The sequence below is a fragment of the Corvus moneduloides genome, chromosome 6, assembly GCF_009650955.1.
Source record: "Corvus moneduloides isolate bCorMon1 chromosome 6, bCorMon1.pri, whole genome shotgun sequence".
In the NCBI taxonomy this organism is placed as follows: Eukaryota; Metazoa; Chordata; class Aves; order Passeriformes; family Corvidae; genus Corvus; species Corvus moneduloides.
Window position 1 is genome coordinate 3,614,754 of NC_045481.1, and position 16,747 is coordinate 3,631,500.

The 16,747-nt window shown below is 44.4% G+C and overlaps 1 protein-coding gene across 11 annotated transcripts in view; it reads left to right on the forward strand.

Moving 5' to 3' along the window:
- KTN1 (kinectin 1) overlaps window positions 1-16,747 on the forward strand; it is a 75,256-nt gene that overhangs the window by 45,961 nt on the left and 12,548 nt on the right. For 7 of the 11 annotated variants that reach the window (XM_032111203.1, XM_032111208.1, XM_032111212.1 and 4 more), the window contains 20 exons: window positions 586-654; window positions 1,721-1,755; window positions 1,890-1,980; window positions 3,331-3,399; window positions 4,270-4,307; window positions 4,924-5,014; window positions 5,174-5,242; window positions 6,770-6,807; window positions 7,272-7,362; window positions 7,465-7,542; window positions 8,418-8,455; window positions 9,159-9,249; window positions 9,351-9,419; window positions 9,783-9,820; window positions 10,763-10,853; window positions 12,805-12,891; window positions 14,719-14,808; window positions 15,827-15,907; window positions 16,481-16,570; window positions 16,654-16,746. In XM_032111203.1, the coding sequence (XP_031967094.1) occupies window positions 586-654; window positions 1,721-1,755; window positions 1,890-1,980; window positions 3,331-3,399; window positions 4,270-4,307; window positions 4,924-5,014; window positions 5,174-5,242; window positions 6,770-6,807; window positions 7,272-7,362; window positions 7,465-7,542; window positions 8,418-8,455; window positions 9,159-9,249; window positions 9,351-9,419; window positions 9,783-9,820; window positions 10,763-10,853; window positions 12,805-12,891; window positions 14,719-14,808; window positions 15,827-15,907; window positions 16,481-16,570; window positions 16,654-16,746 (1,437 nt within the window). The remainder of the gene's footprint in view (window positions 1-585; window positions 655-1,720; window positions 1,756-1,889; window positions 1,981-3,330; window positions 3,400-4,269; window positions 4,308-4,923; window positions 5,015-5,173; window positions 5,243-6,769; window positions 6,808-7,271; window positions 7,363-7,464; window positions 7,543-8,417; window positions 8,456-9,158; window positions 9,250-9,350; window positions 9,420-9,782; window positions 9,821-10,762; window positions 10,854-12,804; window positions 12,892-14,718; window positions 14,809-15,826; window positions 15,908-16,480; window positions 16,571-16,653; window position 16,747) is intronic. The other 4 variants (XM_032111209.1, XM_032111213.1, XM_032111207.1 and 1 more) reach the window with 2 other exon arrangements.

Consider the following 16,747-nt stretch of genomic DNA (forward strand, 5'->3'; position numbering starts at 1 on the left):
AGGATTTTAAAATACTGTGTGTTAAGGGCTGCTGAGTCCATTGTATGGAGCAGGAATGCAGGAGGAGAGGCAAAGTCTGTTTGTCCTCCCCATCCACCTCCTCCCAGCCTGTGGTCAGACCAGATGTGGGAGCTGTGCAAACCTCTCTGCTGCTGGACTGCCAGTTCCTTGCTGTGCATGGAGGCAGCTGAAGGGAACTCAGAAGGGGGAACTTGGACCATTTGCTTTGCCAGAGGAGTGTTTTGTAAGAGGCAGTTATCAAATCTTGACACGATGCTGATGCTGCTTTAGGAGGAAAACCAAAGCAGCTTTTTTCCAAGCTTCTCACATTTGGTACTGTCTGATTCTCTGCCAGGGAATAAAGATGGTAACAGCTGAATTTCTCATGGGAACATAAGGACAATACTTTTGTCCTTAACACAGAAAAGCAAGACAGAGAAGGAAAGGACTCTTTGTAGTCTTGTAGCTTCCAAAGAACTCTCTGTAATGACTTCTGTGCTATTTAATTACCTCTTTGCCATTATGGAAACACTGTATTTAGGCTCTGCAGTTCTGAACTGATAAAATGCCTCAATTTTCTTCCAGGTTCTGAAGGATCAAAACGCAGCCCTGCAAGCTGAAGTTCAGAAGCTGCAGACTCTTCTGTCTGAGCAGGTACAGCCAGTGTTTGCTGAGCTTTTATCAAATACCTTCTATGCTTTTAATTTCTTCAGCATTTTTTCTTAACCTGGCTGTAGGCTGGATTAGTTGGTGTCAAAACCTGATGCTGTTTTAGGTATTTTCTCTTTCATGGAGGGTCAAGTAAGGCAGTTGTGACTGCCTTGTAGACCTAGTCAAGAGTGTCAAAACAAAATGTGGATTTTTTGGAAGACTCATATAGCTTAACACGAGCAAGAACTTATTTCTGCAACCACTTTGACCCTTGGAAATAGAAAACTCTTTACACTATGATGTCTTTTGCCTCCTGTTCTCTATTTTCGCCCATGGTTCACCTGCTGCAGCCGGACTGGTGCTCACAGGATGCTGCACATTCAAAGCTTTTGTGTTGTTCAGCTCCATCTCCTTTGGGATGTTCTCTGGGAGAGCCCTTGTGAACATCCCTGACTTTGCACCATTGTGGAATGAGGAAACTTCCTGAAACACTGGAAGACGACTTGCAGGAGAGGAAACTTTTCCTGTGCTGTGTTGGTGGCTGCTAGTCAGGAGCTCCCTGTGTGGAGCAGCTCCCTTTCCTCTGGTGGAGAGCCAGATTTGCAGCCACTGCTCCCCTGGGCCTGGCTGACCTGGTGTCCTGTCTCAAAGACTGGAGGTGATTTTTCTTGGAAGCTGGTTTGTATTTCCCATCTGTTCTCTCACAATGTGGTGGTGTTGAGAAATCGTGAATGTTCTGCTGAGTGAGCCTCAGGTGGAGCTTGTAGTTCTGGTAAATGCTCAAAAGAGGCTGATTTTTCAGGTACTGAGCTGGCTGCCAGTCCATCAGTGTAAAACCATCAAGGTATTTGGGCTGGATCTGCCCCTCCCCTGAAAGACTGACATCTTTCCAGCATCAATATTAGACACATATGCCATGAGGACTTTCTCCCCCTACTTTGTTTTCCTTTCTGGATGAGTCATGTAACCAAGCTTCTGGTTAACTTGGTGCTTTCCAATTACTTGTTTTTTAAATCCCAAACCATTATTGATCCAATTAATGATGGCTCTATTTTTTTTTTCTTCGTAGACAAACAAAGACTTGATAGAGCAGATGGAAAAAAGGTAAGAAACTTTTTTTTTGTTTTGAGTCAGAGTCTAAAATAAAGATTTTGGTGGCAGTAAGGTTACTGTTGATAGCTGAACTGTCTTCAAAGTTAAACTCTCTTTTTTCCTAATTTTCACCCTCGCTTTTTCAGCATGAGAGAGAGGGATGATAAAATCAAGACAGTTGAAGAGCTGCTTGAGGCAGGACTCATCCAGGTGGCTACTAAAGAGGAGGAGCTGAAGGTAAAATCCCTTGTATCATCTTTTGATGGGGAAGTAGACATAAAGTGCATGTTGGAGTGCTCATGGTTCAGTGTGAATTCCTTCTGAATAGGAAAAGCACCTCATGGAGATGAGGTTAAAACCTTTTCTATAAGATAGACTAAGCATGAGCATCAGTGGGGTAGAATAAGTGCTTCTCTCTGCTTAGTCTAGGGCAGCTTTTGCTAGGATGCCCTTGGGACGAAAGGGAATACATCTCTAGAGCTGTACATTTGGTTTAATCTCCAGTGAATCTCTCTTTGGGAAAGGGTGTTTTGTCCAAACTTGGCATGATGGGACTCCTGCATTTTTTTGCTTAGTTGATAATCGGAAGGGCTAAGTGGGTTATAAACTAGTGAGTCTCCTGGGATGATGGTAAAGTTATTTCCTTCCTGTTTGTTTATAAGGAAGGTAATGAGGACAAGCCTGGAGAGCCAGTACAGAAATCCCTGGTTGTTTTGAGCTGCCTTTTGCTGGAAAGCTGTGTCCACCTGGACATAGCCAAGACAATGTTCCCTTTCCTAAGGTGCCTAAATTCAGGGGCATTGTTGACATCTGTGTGCTGGGGAGGGGTTGCAGACTCTGAGGTTACTGAGCAGCAAAGCTGTGAGCACATCATAAACTCCTTCAGGCTGAAAAGACCTCTAAGATCATTGAGTCCAACCATCCCCCAAGCACTGCCAAGCCCATCACTAAACCATGTCCCTAAGTGCCACATCCACGAGGCTTTTAAATCCCTCCAGGGATGGTGGTATTTTGCAAATTATTTGTTTGAAATAATAATCTACAATTTTTTAATAATGCTGATGACAGTGTTTAGATTATATGATTTTTATTCCTGTACCGTGTTTCTGTACAAAGGCATCTTTGAATTCTTATATATTTTGGATGTTACTATTGACTCCAGAGTAGGATCTAGACTGTTAAAGCCCGTGGTGTTATAATTTTTATTTGTATTCCCAAAGTGGTGTGAAGCCTGTCTGTGGGAGAACCCAGTATTATGTAAATACATCTAAATAAATGGGGTGTCCAAAAGAGGGCCTGGAACGTGATCTGTTACATTTGTTTTCCTGACCTCTCTGCTCAGTTACAGCATTCCCACCTTGCTCTATATCTGGGCTCTAATTTCCTATAAATTGGTGTCCACTCCAAGTTATCCATGGTGAATAATTAGTTTGTTGAATACTTTGGCTGCAACAGCTGCAGAGGGGGGTCTCTTTGAGACTTTCAAAGTCTTTCACTTATTCTAAAAGAAATTACTTTTCTGTCAAGCTTAACACTTTTTTCCCCCCACAAATGAGTCTTTCATTATCTGTGTGTCTGCTTTCAAAGGCCCTGCGAACGGAAAATTCATCTCTGAGAAAAGAACTTCAAAGCCTGCAAATTCAGCAATCGGAGCAGGTAGTACTTTTAATCTAAAACTTTTATTACACCTAAACTAAATCTGAAAGAATCTTGCTGTGGTTGCAAAAGTCAAGGGAAGAAGGTGGAAATGCCTTTGAAGCCTGTTGGCAAAGCATCCTGTTTTCTTTCAGTGTTGGTCTGGGAGCTGATGCTTCTGTCAAATATTTCCTTTGCAGAAGTGTCAGAAGCGGGGCAGACGTGCAGGATCCAGTCAGTGCTGGCTGTGGGTTGGTTTCAGGTTGCCATGCTCTGAAACTGCTGTGGGTTTCCTTTTCCAGAAGCCTGGAGCAGCAGGCATGGCTGGCAGGCAGCTCGTACTGCCTCAGCTTCGTGATGAACGTTTGAGGTTCCCAGTGTCAATCCACACTCTGCAGGTGTCGCTTATCCCCCTTCTCCTTGTGTCTGATCAGTGATGCTGTCACAGTGTTGTCATTTTTGATGTGCTGATCAGGAAGTGCCTTTCCTTGACATCCAGCTCTGCTTGGACAGCTCAGGAGGGCAATTAGTTCCTAGAAAATAAGTTATGGAAGAGGGAGGCACCATGACCCTGAAGAGATGTACAGTAGTGTCAGTATTAAAGAGTAGCTGATGAAATGCTGGTCCTGAACCTCATCCTCTTCAGGTAAAGATGGTGTGGGTTTGCCTTTGTTTTCCTGGAACTTGCAGCAGGCTTGGTATTATTGGTTTGCTAGGAATTGGAGACTGACAGCTAATTTTCTTAGGAGCAGCCGGATACATAAAATCATTAGGCTGCTGCATAGTTCATCCAGTGCCAGAGAGCTCCAACTCTCTATCCTCACCCCTTAATGGTCACAGATTGTTTTGCTCTGTTCTGCTTTTTCTAAGATGAAGCTCTGTTTTTAACAGGTTTCCTTCCAATCACTGGTGGAGGAACTGCAGAAAGTGTAAGTTATTGCCCAGATTTAATTTCTGATTATTAATTCTCTTTGTCTTCATTCCATGACTACAAGTGTATTGCTTCCCTGAAATGATTTGCCTTTAACTGGGTGAAGTGTATGTGTGGCAAGAGGCATTTTCATTTTTGAAACATGTCACACCAGATCAATACCTGCTGAAAATCCAGTTGCTTCTCTGCTAAGCAGTTAATTTCATAAGCCTTACTTTGACTAGATGAGGAATTGCTCTGATTTGTCAGATAATCATTTTTGTTCCATAGGCACTTTAAAAGGAGTGAGGCTGTGTGAGTTTTGAGTTGATAAGTACTTTGCTGGAATGTCCAGTGAAGGCTGATTTTAAGTGTGTGTCATTCCAGGCACTCTTGATATCTTAATTTGCATTTTTAGACTGCAATAGTATTTATTTAGGATGGTTATGTAAAGCCAGCTGGTTCCGCACTAGTCCCAGTCTTATTTTTCCTATTTGTTCCTCCTGCCTCGTCCCACTGTGGATCCCAGAGGCTGGTGATGGGATGTGATGGGATAGCAGAACCAAATTTTGTGTGTTTGCTTGAGTAGCACATTTTTTTCATCCAGCTAATGTCATTTCTCTGCTCTTTTTAAGGATCCACGAGAAGGATGGAAAAATAAAATCAGTGGAAGAACTCCTACAAGCTGAAATCCTAAAAGTAGCAAGCAAGGAGAAGACTGTTCAGGTATCTCTGTGCAATCCCTGCCTTCCTTTCTGTGTTGATGCCACAACCACATTTGTTTGTTACTGCATGGCATTCTACAGTGATCAAGTTGTAGCATCCATTTTTGTGGCGTTTTCGTGTTTCCATTGTCCAACCCTGTCTTGTTTTGTCATTGAAAAGGCTTTGACACAGGAAATAGAGGCTCTGAAAGAAGAAGTAGGAAATTCCCAGCTTGAGATGGAAAAACAGGTAAAATACTTTAGTGCCAGCAGTGTGAACCAGCCTTGCCTTGGATGTGCTGCTCACTCGTTTCTGTTCTAGTGTGTTCTGTTTCACTGGTGAATGTCATCGGGTAAGGAACTTTTTAATGCTAGAGCTCCACTGTTCTTGGATATATAGCCAGAAATATGTAGGATAACTAGTGCTGTCTTTCAGAAACCACACACCTCTGGAAGCCTGAGCTTTTTGGACCATTAGTATGAGATTTGGCAAGAATTGCTACAGCTTAATGCATTGCAACATCAGCTCTGTCTGGGCACACTGTCCATGTAGTGAACATGAGATCCTAGGACATCCTCGGACGCTGGCAACTTGGAAATTTCAAGTGCTGAAGTTGCTGCTCCTGTTGTTGGCCTTTTTCTGTGTTGCTGGAGCAATCCTACAGGCCCAGATAATATCTGCTTTCCGGCTAAACCCAACACTGTTTTTTTCCCAGTGCCCAAAAAGAGTTCAGTCTTGGCACAGTCAGTTTTGCTTTAGCTATCAGGAATGCAGGGATGGAGGAGTATTGGTTTTTTTGGCTTGATTGCTGTCTGGCATCCAAAACAAGGGAAGCCCACATTTCCTTAGGGGGCCCATTCTGCAGGCAGCTTAATCCATCGTGCTGTCAGGAAGTTTGCTTGTTTGTGTGGGTTGTGTTTTTGCTCTGCACTCTTTCCGTCCTAGCTACATTCCAACATGTCACCCCTTTCTCAGTGTTGGAGTTTTGTCCTTTTTAGGCAAAGCTTCACAGAATGTGTTTCCATCTTGGGCTTTTCCTCTGAAGCAAATTTCCAGGAACTGCGGGAGTTATTTGTGTGTATTTCCTTCCCTGGAACTGTCAGAGCCCAGAAAAAAATGCAGTGTAGAGTTGCTGTCTCTGGAATGCTCTGTGAGGGATGCTTGCTCCAAAGGTGATGTATTTGTGCAACTTCTGGTCTTCTGCAAGCAGAAGAGAGATTTTTGGGAATGTCTGAAGCTCCTGCTGTGTTGTGGTAGAGGATTGATTATCTACACATATAACCACTGTCAGGCTTTCACACAGCATTCAAAAGTAACATTCCCACCAAATCTTGTGTCTTCAGTCCACATTCAGCCTTAGAATGGCAATTTAAGGGAGTGCTGGCTTTTCAGAAAGCACCTAAAAAGCACTTCCTTATGCAAGGATCTCAATGGCCAGGGATGATCTCTGTGGCTGGAGGTGCAGTTGCCAGTGAGATGGTGGTCACAGTCACTCTCTGCTTCTCCCTGTGTGTCTCCTGTGGGCCTGCTTATGTTCCCATTTGCACTGTTTCCTTTGCTGCTCTGGAAGTCACATTTTAAATGTGGGGAATGGGAATAGTGGGAGAGACTTGGTGTATTGTAATTAAAAATGTGTTTTTATGCTTACTGCAATAAAACAGTGCCTATTTTGATAATGTCTGAACGCTTTTCCCCCTGTTTCTTCATAGAGCAATTTTTAGCATTTACGTGCCTTTTTCATGTGCATTGAACTGAAGTGCTTATTATTTTCTTTAGGTGACAATAACATCACAAGTCAAAGAACTTCAGACTCTGTAAGTGCAGTTATTAATGTCTGATCTGCCCTGTGCACCCCTTACTGACCCCTTAAATTCAAGTCAGGATGGAGGGGTGTAGGCAAGGCATAGTGGAAAGCTTGCTTTGGTAATATCTGAGCTGTAGGGGTGGGGAAATGACCAGTCAGTCCCTTGTATCCCCAGCTGGGGAGGGGCAAGGAAGTATTTTTGGGTGAGGAGAGCACACATTTGTGAAACCCCTGCAATGTGTCAGCACAGAGTTTGCTTTCACCTAATGAGCAGTGCCATTGATCAAGGGTATCTCCTGCTAACCCAGGCTGAAGTGGAAGTGTTCACACATTGATTTTTAGCAGGTGAATTGTGATTGTGCCTTTGATCACAGATGCTGCTTTTGTTGGGTGCTGCAAAGCATAGGATGTTTTATTTTCAGATGGATGAAAGAGTGAGGGGTTGATGCTGTGTGTCTGTGTTTAATGGTACAGGTTGAAGGGGAAGGAAAAGCAGGTGAAAACCATGGAGGCCTTATTGGAAGAGAAGGAGAAAGAGATTGTTAAGAAAGGAGAATGTTTGCAGGTAAGCTGCTTTAATATTCTGAAGGGAAATAAGTTCTGTTGCAGCATTTCTGGCTGGGAAAAATAAATTCACACTTCTAACCTTGCTTTTTTCTGTCCAAAGGGTCAGAAGGATACAATTGCACAATTAACCAGTAAAGTTCAGGAGCTGGAACAACAGAACCTGCAGCAACTCCAACAGGTACAGCCTGCAGAGCGGATGTGGCTTGGGAGTGCTGCTTGGTTGAACAGGAAGATATTTTTCTCCTCTGCCTCACACAGAGGATTTGCATTGGCTTCAACTTAGAGATGTTTTAAATCCTACTTGACTGAGCTATTAGTTTACAATGCAGAGAGCCCACTAGTTCAGCTCTGCTCATCCAGAACAGGTTTTACATGGATAGCAAGTTCTGAGAGCTTTAACTGGATGACACTGTGCATAACGAGGTGCTTTGGGGGTCTGAAAGCCTTGGAGCTCCCAGACAGAGTCACAGCTGCGTCCCAGGCACCTCCTTGCCAGGCTGAAGCAGCATCTCTGCAGGGCTCTGCTCATGCAGGAGCTTTGGCTGTAACTGAACGTAGCAGCTCCTCTTGAAGTGGGCAGGCTGTGCTGTGATTCCTTCCTGCCTTTCCCTGGGGCTGGAATATTTTGGCTTTTGATTTCCTGCACTGGACTCGAGAGCAGACAACTGGACAACCTTGAACCCAGGTGTTACTTAATGGAAGAATTTTTCCAATAAGGTGGTATTCCGTCTCAGTTTGGATTTTTTGTTGATGGTAAAGGGAAAGGACTGAGTTGAACTTTTATTTTGGGTGGATGTCTAGACAGGCATTTATCCCAGGCGAAAGATTGAATGGAGAGCAATTGGCTGGTGTGACGTTTGGGATGCTTGGTGTAAGCTCTGCTTCTGAAATCCATTATGTGTTTAGATATTCTTGGAGCAGTGCCTGATGCAGAATTCCTGGTATTTCTTTGGCAAGTGTCTTGCAAGCTGTGTGTTGCCCCTTCTCGTGCAAAGAGCTGCTGTTAATTTGAAAACTGTGCCATCAAAATGAGACTGGGAATTACTTTTTCAGGTACCTGCTGCATCCCAAGTCCAGGACGTGGAGAACCTGTGAGTATGGGGAGTAGCAGCTCCTCAAGTGCCTGCTGGGAATATGCACGGAGTCTATCTTAAATTGGAATGTTTGAATTGGTGTCAGGAATTTCATGGGCTTTGCTAAAATAAGCTGTTAGTGCCGGTGGCTGGAGCGCGGCTGCTGCCGTGCCTGGCGTCCCTGCCCTGAGCTGTGCTGCTCACACACTGGGAATGTGCACCCAGGGCTCTATTAACTCGTGGAACTGCTGCTGCTTCTCGTGTCTAGTGCTAATTTCTCCTTCTGTTCAGCATGTTTAACGGTTGCAGTGCCTGTGGCTCAGTCGGTAGCAGCAGCGAACAGATCCGGTTTTTGCCATTTTCAGGCTGAGATGCAATAGCCAATTCTCCAGTGCCTGTTTTATGGAGAAACGCTGCCAGGCTTTCCTCTGTGTTGACTCTGCTTAGTCTGGCTGCTCCAAGTCAGAGGAAGGTTGTATGAGGCTGTGCCAGAAAGGGCTCTGTCTTCAAAGCAGCTCCTGTGACGTGCTGCTCTCCCAGCAGAGCTCCGGTACAGCCGGTGTGTGGTACCTGAGGCAGCCTCAACACAGAAAATGTATTTATCTTCTGCTGCACAAACTGTCCCAGTTTGAGTGTCTGTCCCTTTTTAGCATAAATTCTTACTTTAACTTTTTTTTCCTACTTTAACCCTTCCTCCTTACTTTCTAAACCATCTCTGCAGGTTGAAAGGGGAAGAAGAGCAAATGAAGAAATTGAAAGCTATGGTGGAAGAAAAAGAGAGAGAAATTGCAAACCAAGTAAAACAGTTGCAGGTAAAGTTTTGGCAGAAATGCCTTGTGTTGAGGAGTCTATGTATTTTGAGTGTATATCTCTATTTATACATGAGTATATATTGCCTTTTTTCTTTCAACAGGATGTGCAAAAAGAAAATGAATCTTTCAAAGCTCAAATACAGGAATTAAAGCAGGAGAACTGCAAACAGGTACAGCTTCCAATTGCAGTGTTACTGACTGAAGTCAAAAGTGGGTGGTGGTAGCTTGCATGGATGGCATGGAAAACCAGGAGTTGTACTGCCCATGGAAATCCAGGACAGCTTCAGTTTTGGGTTGCACTGAGGCAGCTTTTCTGGCTGTTGCATATCTGTTCCTGCTTCCTTTTATCATGTGGATTTGCAGCCTTGTGTTCTTTCTTATGCCTGATGTGTTCCTGGCCAGAGGAGGCTGGACAGGATTCCCTCAAAGGCCCAGAGTGCAGCTTTCTGGGCTTGCAGCAGTGCCTGGTTAACAAGGCAGATCCTGGTCTTTGCTGCTGCTCTGCTCCTAACACATCTCTGGTCTCTTTGTAGGCATCTCTGGCTGTCCAAAGTGAGGAGCTTCTGCAAGTGTGAGTACTGCCAGGAGTTGAATGCTTTAGAAAATTGATTCAGTTCTCCTAATTGCTCAGGGAATTTAGAAATAAATGCCAAATGTACAATATCGGAGTATGTGAAGTGGCCAGCAAAAAAAAAAAAAAAAAGAAAAAAAGAAATTACTGTCTAATAAAAGTTGAACATGGGAGATTGTGCTCACACTGCTAATCCTCAGGTGTAATCTCCTGCAGGCAGACAGTGCTGGCAATATGTTGTGCCCACCACAGAAGCAAGCCTTGATTGATGTAATTTTGAATGCATTCCAGCTCAGCTGTATGGCTGAAGAGTTAAATGTTGGTGTTTCAAGCAAAAGTGACAGGCTTTTTTTCTTGGAATTTCACCTTAGCAGAGGGTTGTTCCTATGATAAGATTGTCTGGTGGAAATATCTTCCCAGGGAAAATCTCAAGGGTAAAATGGTGTTATAATGTGGGGCTGAAGCACATTAAATAACTATGTGGAAGTTAATGCTATATTGTGCTAAGCAAATTGCCACTGTCATGCATTTTTGGCTGGCTGAATTATTTGTCTTTCAAGTTAAATGACTTATAAATTGTGGATTAGGTGCTTGAAAGGGAACGCTCTCATCCAGCCAGCAGTGCCTGTTCTGTGGTGTTGTGCTGGCGTGGGCTGGCTGACTCTACCCTCAGCTAATGTGTTGCCTTTCCATGGCCTTGATAAATGTGTGCAGATGCCTGTTGTAGGCAAACAACAGCTTTACAATGGGTTTGCTCAGGCAAAGTGGTTCAGGGAGCGGTGGGAAGCAGGCGATGCTGCCAAGGCAGTGAAAACAGCTTTTCAGAGAGAGCGTGTTGCTGGAAGGGGAAGGCAAGTGAGTGTGTGGGAAAGGGTGTCAGTGCTTCACTGGAAATTTCTTCAGTATCTCCTGACTTGTTTGTGGTTCCCTTTGTTAATTCAGGGTTGCAGGCAAAGAGAAGGAAATTGCCAGTCTGCAAAGCGAGCTCGCCTCTCAGAGAAATGCTTTTGAGCAGCAGAGGAAAAAGAACAACGTAAGGAAATTCTTCCCCCACCACCCCAGAAAACCCCCCAAAACAACCAAACCTGTGTTCCCAGCATTTCCTGAGGCCTGGGGCATTTTGCAGAGTCAGAGAGTGTTTCTGACAGCTGTCTGCTGTATTGTGTCCCTGGGCACTCCTTTCCTCTTGAGAGTGACTCAGCACACCTGAGTTCACTGCTCAGAGTCGTGTCAGCTCCTGGACAATTTGTTGGTTGCATGAGAGGAAGGAGACTTGCTAGGGGACACATCCCACATCAAGTTCTTGGATTTGGATTCAAATCTGGTTTACCCTGTTCAGAAACAAGTCCTTTGCCAAGGGGAGGGAGGGTGGGAGGAGGAAAGGTGCTGTGCTCTGACAGAGTTCTGGTCCTTGTGTGTGGACATGGGAGGAGGATCTGGCTCTTCCCATTCCTAAGAGTCGCTAATCCTGATCTTCCAAAAGAAGTGAAGGACTGAGCCTTCCTTCACAACAGCTGCTGATGGTGCAGTCTGGGTTGTTTGTGGATGGAATTAAAGATTGTATCTTCCATCACAGAGCTGTGGAGTTACTTCCTTGTAATGCATTACCTGTGCAGGGCAGGAGAGTGTTGTCTTTTAAGTTATATGGAAGAAAGGTAAAATACAGGGTGTTTATCTCACCTGTCTCTCCTTGATACCCTGTAAAATCCAATGAATAAGCTTTATTTATTAAAGCAATAAGCTTTATTTCTTAATAATTGGACAATCGAAGGAAAATGCACAAGAAAAATATTGAGAACTTGAACTTCCGAGCAAGGAGTGCTGCTTAAGAGCTGAAATAAAGTAGAGAGGAAGTGGCTGAGTAGTCTCAGAAGACAGATGAGCTGGAAAGGCAGAACAGAAGGTCTGTTTCCTGGGGATTCACAAGGTCTGAATACCCTTTGTGCTGCAGGCAGAAGTCTGGCTGCTGCTAAAGGCAGAACAGGCCTGTAGGTCTTTTTCTCAGTTTTAGCCAATATTGTGTTTATAGGCTGTGAACAGCCCTTAGGATTGCGGGCAAATAGAAGTGGTAAAGTAAAACTAGTGTAGGTGCTTGCTAGGGTTTTGATGAATTTAAAATGCAACCTTTCCAAAGTAGCCCTTTGCTACAGGAGATTTGCTCTGAGGGTTGGAAAAAATTAAATCTAAATCCCAATCACTGTAATTGCCTCACTGCAAGCCCCCACCATCCTTCTTAGAGAAGAGCCGTGAGGCTGCTCTTAGAAGAGCTCTCAGCCTCTCACTGAGTTGTGTTGACGTCTTGTGGAGTACACGTTTGATGACCTCGCCAAGAAAGACACAGGAGCACCGTGGCCTTCCCACGTGGATCGGGGTTGTGCTCACCACTGCTGAAATCCCAAAGCCTCCCAGGTGGGCTGGTGAGCACCAAACCAGCTTTCTTTGGGTGCAGTGGAGAGAGCTGTGAACCCTGAGGTTTGTGTTCCTGAAATCAGCCCCGGTGCAGCAGCAGGTTTGGGCTGAGGTCTGGTTGCAGGATCAGGGGTGTAAATGCACACACCTGCGTGTCTCCTGGGTCTGTGCTGGGTTCTGCACTGCGACATGCCTAACACTCTGTTGTGTAATCTGTGGTTTGGTGTCTGTGTTCCTCACTACTTTTGAAAACTTCCCTCTTTCTTCTTCCAAGTGCAGTCAAAGTGTGGGGTCGCTGTAGTGGTAACGCTCTGCAGTAACACTTGTATCAGTTTTGGACACAGGGGCAGGTTGGGCAGAAATTGGCATTTTTTTCCCCTCACTTTTCATTCAGACTCTTTGAACATCACACTTGTTTTTGCTAGTGTATGTCATACTCCTCAGCAAAATCACCTTGCAGTAACCAGCATTTAAATACAAATGGCGGAATGTAATGCGAAATATTTCTCTGAAGTAAAAGCGAAAACAGTTTGAATATTGGCTGAACTGAAATCATTCTTTCTAAAAATGATTAGGACCTTCGGGAGAAAAACTGGGAAGCAATGGAAGCATTGGCATCAACTGAAAAATTGCTGCAGGACAAAGTGAACAAGACTGCCAAGGTTGTAATGTTGACTGCTAGAAATGATGCGTTAAGCTAGAAGCAGATCTGCAGCTGGTTTTTTAAGTGAAATGGAGGCATTTAACTTTTACTGCAGTTTAAGTATAATCTCTTCTGAGTGATCATTCATATACTTTCACCTCTGCTTCTTCCTGTTGTCTTTAGGTTGTGTTTTTTTTTTTTTTTTTTTTATCGTTAGTTTGTGGGCATGCTGACCTTTGATTTCTGTTTGCATAATTGTTAGAGCTGTCGTGAAGTGTTTTTGGTTTGTGGGGAGCTCCAGAATAAAAGCTGTGCTGGTGAGCAACCCGCTTTCTTCTACTGGGCTTTGGCTGTGCTTGAACAAATCTGTTGGACCTGGGAAGAACCAGGACTAAATTATTATTTAAAAACCTGGGAGCATCTGAGGAAAACGGTGTGACCACAGCTGTGAATTTCCTCTTTGAAGGCATGTGAAGCTCGACAGGGACCATTGGACCCATGTTCAAAACGATACGGGGTGCGAATTGCTCTGAAAGGAGCTCGGGTTGGCTGTGGGCCTGATTCACTGTTAATTGTCACTGTGCAGGACTCAAAAAAAGGCATCTGACTAACTTTAAGAACACCAGTCAGGCAGCCAGAAGCAGAGGAGCTCTGGTTTGGGGCTGTGTGCCTGCGTTCTGGAGCCATCTCCACTCTGTGCTGGCCCCGTGCTGGGAGGAGCCTGTACCTGCTTTTGCCGTGTGCTAACGCTTGCCTGCTTTCTCTTGCAGCTGGAAGACTTCAGCAGCCTTTTGCCACTTCATGGTGGCTCCTAAATTGTTGCCAACTAACACACTTAGCACAGCCTCACCACCTAATGTCTCCTGTCTGTTTCTGTCTCTGAATCTCAACCTGCTCATGCCACCGATCCCTTGCAGCACAGGAACTCAGAGCAGCCAGGCAGTAGCACTGATGTCAAAGGGAAAAACAATCCTGAATATCAGTGAAGGGTTTTGGCTGAAAGCTGCCTTTCTGAGCAGTATTTCAGGCTTTCTACATTTTAAGTGGGAGCCTGAGCATTGTATGGCTAAATGAAACCAATCTGCCACAAGCACAGCAAGCACGTGTCCTATGGCTGCTCTGCTTTTAATGTTAAATACAGGGAGGGATAGGTCTGTGGTGCCTGTCTGTGGCTCTGGGTATTTATATTTGAAAAGCATTAACAAAGAAAAGTTGGAGATTGTCACACAGCTCTAATAATTATCTCCCTTTGCATCCAGGGTTGGGAAAAAGAGGATGTAAGGGGCTTCCTCTTAAGTATTTAAAAGTAATGTTTAAAGTCTTACTTTCTTGGCCTGGTTCAAATGTGCATTAACACAAAGTTTCCTTTTGACTTTAATTCTCTATTTTTGATGTGATGACGTTAACTTACGGTGATTTTTTTCCCACCTAACATTAATTTAAAAGTACGGATAAAAAAAAAAAGTTGATTGACCAAGCTATTTGATTTTGAGCTCACTTAACTTGGGTGGCAGGGCTGGTGTGATCTGTGGATGCAGTTACTCAGCACAGTGCAGCTTGTGTTGTGGACAAGTGAATGATGGTGTAATTTCTGTACAAACAGGCCGGATTGGAGGAGAACTTCAGAAAATAAAAGCTTAAGCGAGAACAGATGCAAAGGCCAAATTCTGAAGCAATTCAGTGCCCGTTTTTGAAGCAATTTACTGGCAATTTTAGAGAGTGTAGCGCCTTTCTCACTTAGAAAAAGACTTTCTGGGTTAAGTAAATTGCTGTAGGCATAGGAGAGGCTGTTGCCAGGTCGGTGAATGTGGTGCCCAGTCTCACCTGTGCCCTCCTCTTGGTTTAGGAGAAGCAGCAGCATTTGGAAGCTGCCGAGGTGGAGACACGCCAGCTCCTCCAGAAGCTCTTCCCCAAAGTCTCTCTTCCTTCCAACATGGTAAGAGAAGTGGCTCTTAATCTCCTTCTGGGAGCCAGGGAGCTCTGGTCCTGCTGTGCTGGGCAGTCCTGGAGTGTTTCCTCAGAGTGCCCTCTATCCCAAGGTTTTTGCAGTGGGATGAGAGTGTCTCTTGCTGGTGATACCTGTACTTGCACAGGGAGGCAAAGCTGCAGTTGGTTGCTTCAAGAAGTGTTAAAACAACGACAAAAAAGTTATTATCTTGTATGTTTTATGCCCCAACATTTACCTGTCTGTATTATCTTGTGTTTCACTGAGACAGAAAATTGTCAGGGGTGGATAATGCCTGCTGTGTTTGCTCACTCTCTGGCATGATGGGGATCTGTAGATTCCCAACCTTTCCAGAGGAGCTGCAGTGCCTCAGTGACAGCTAATACAATTTAGGAGGATTTATTTTGTCCCCAAGCACCAATTTTCAGTTTTATATTCCTGGTGGCTCTCAGTGGTTTGCAGGGAAAATGCCCTGGGTTTGTGGAGTTCAGATGGGATGAATAACATCAAGCGAGTCTGGAAGAATGGGTGCATTTCATTTATAACCTCTAGAGGTTTTGAATATTCATATTTAAAATTGTTCCCAAATGTGCTAAAGTAAGTGTCCTGATGAACCAGTCTTTAAAAAGACTTTCTGTAAGGTTATAAAATAACCTTCTGAGAGCCAAGTGTCTGCTTGAACTGCTCAGGGATTTCAGGAGAGGTTCCCTTGAATCTTTAAATGCTTATGCAGAGAGCCCTGACACTTGCAGGGAGTCCTCTGTCACCCAGCTGTATTTCAGCTCATCCAGGCCCCCCTGAACTGTGTGTGTGTCTCATCACCTCGTGCTCCTGGGTTGCTGCCAGCTGTGTGTGGCACTGGCTGAACAACAACCATGGGGCTGTGTGTGAGCTCCAGGGACTTGGGGCGCTGCAACACTGCTCCCTCAGCCTGCAGTGGGGAGGCAGATGTCCTGAGGAGAGTTCTCCTGAGGTTATTCTCAGCTTTAACTGATTGACTTCCCAACAGAGCCACAGTGAATGGATATGTGGGTTTGAAAAGATGGCTAAAGAATACTTGAGAGAGGCTTCAGGATCTGAAGATGTCAAGGTAGGCATGAAAGATGGATAACTGGTGTGTGGCATAATGTATTTCTCCAGTATAAATCTTACAAATTGTGCTGTGGGTTGGGAAGTTCAGGTTCTCAGACAAGTCACAAGAAAGTTGTTTTATATAATTCTAGAATGGTTTGAGTTAAAGATCAGCCAGTTCCAACCCCCCTGCCTTGGCCAGGGATGCCCCTCACTGGACCAGGTTGTTCCAAGCCTCATTCTGCCTGGTGCTGAACACTTCCAGAGATGGGTCAGCCACAGCTTCTCTGGGCAACCTGCTGTTTAGATAATTACAGAAATTTATTTGCATCTTTGATGAGTACCTTGTGGAATTGTGACTTCATAAAATTGAAAATCCCTGTTCTCTTTTTTTAAGTAATGGGGATTTTTTTCAGTAACTCAAAGTTTGTGATTGAGAGTTGCAGGTGAACACTGCAATTGCTGTTGTCTTTTCGTGGGTTGGAAAGACAGACCTGCCCAAGAGTGATACCAGCTTGTTGAAATAAGATGAATAGAACTGAAATCCATCCACTGAGATATGACTCTTGTGATCCCTTTCCTCCTTTGCCAGGCTATGGAGCAGAAGTTGAAGGAGGCTGAGGAAATGCACATCCTGCTGCAGCTGGAGTGTGAGAAATACAAATCTGTTCTGGCAGAGACAGTAAGTGGGATGCCTGGTCACTTCTGTGATGTTCCAGCTGCCTTTCTTCTGCTCTGAGCTTTCAAATCCCTCTCTCTTCTTAGGAAGGGATTTTACAAAGGCTACAGAGGAGTGTGGAAGAGGAAGAAAGCAAATGGAAGATAAAAGTTGAAGAATCACAGAAGGAACTTAAACAGG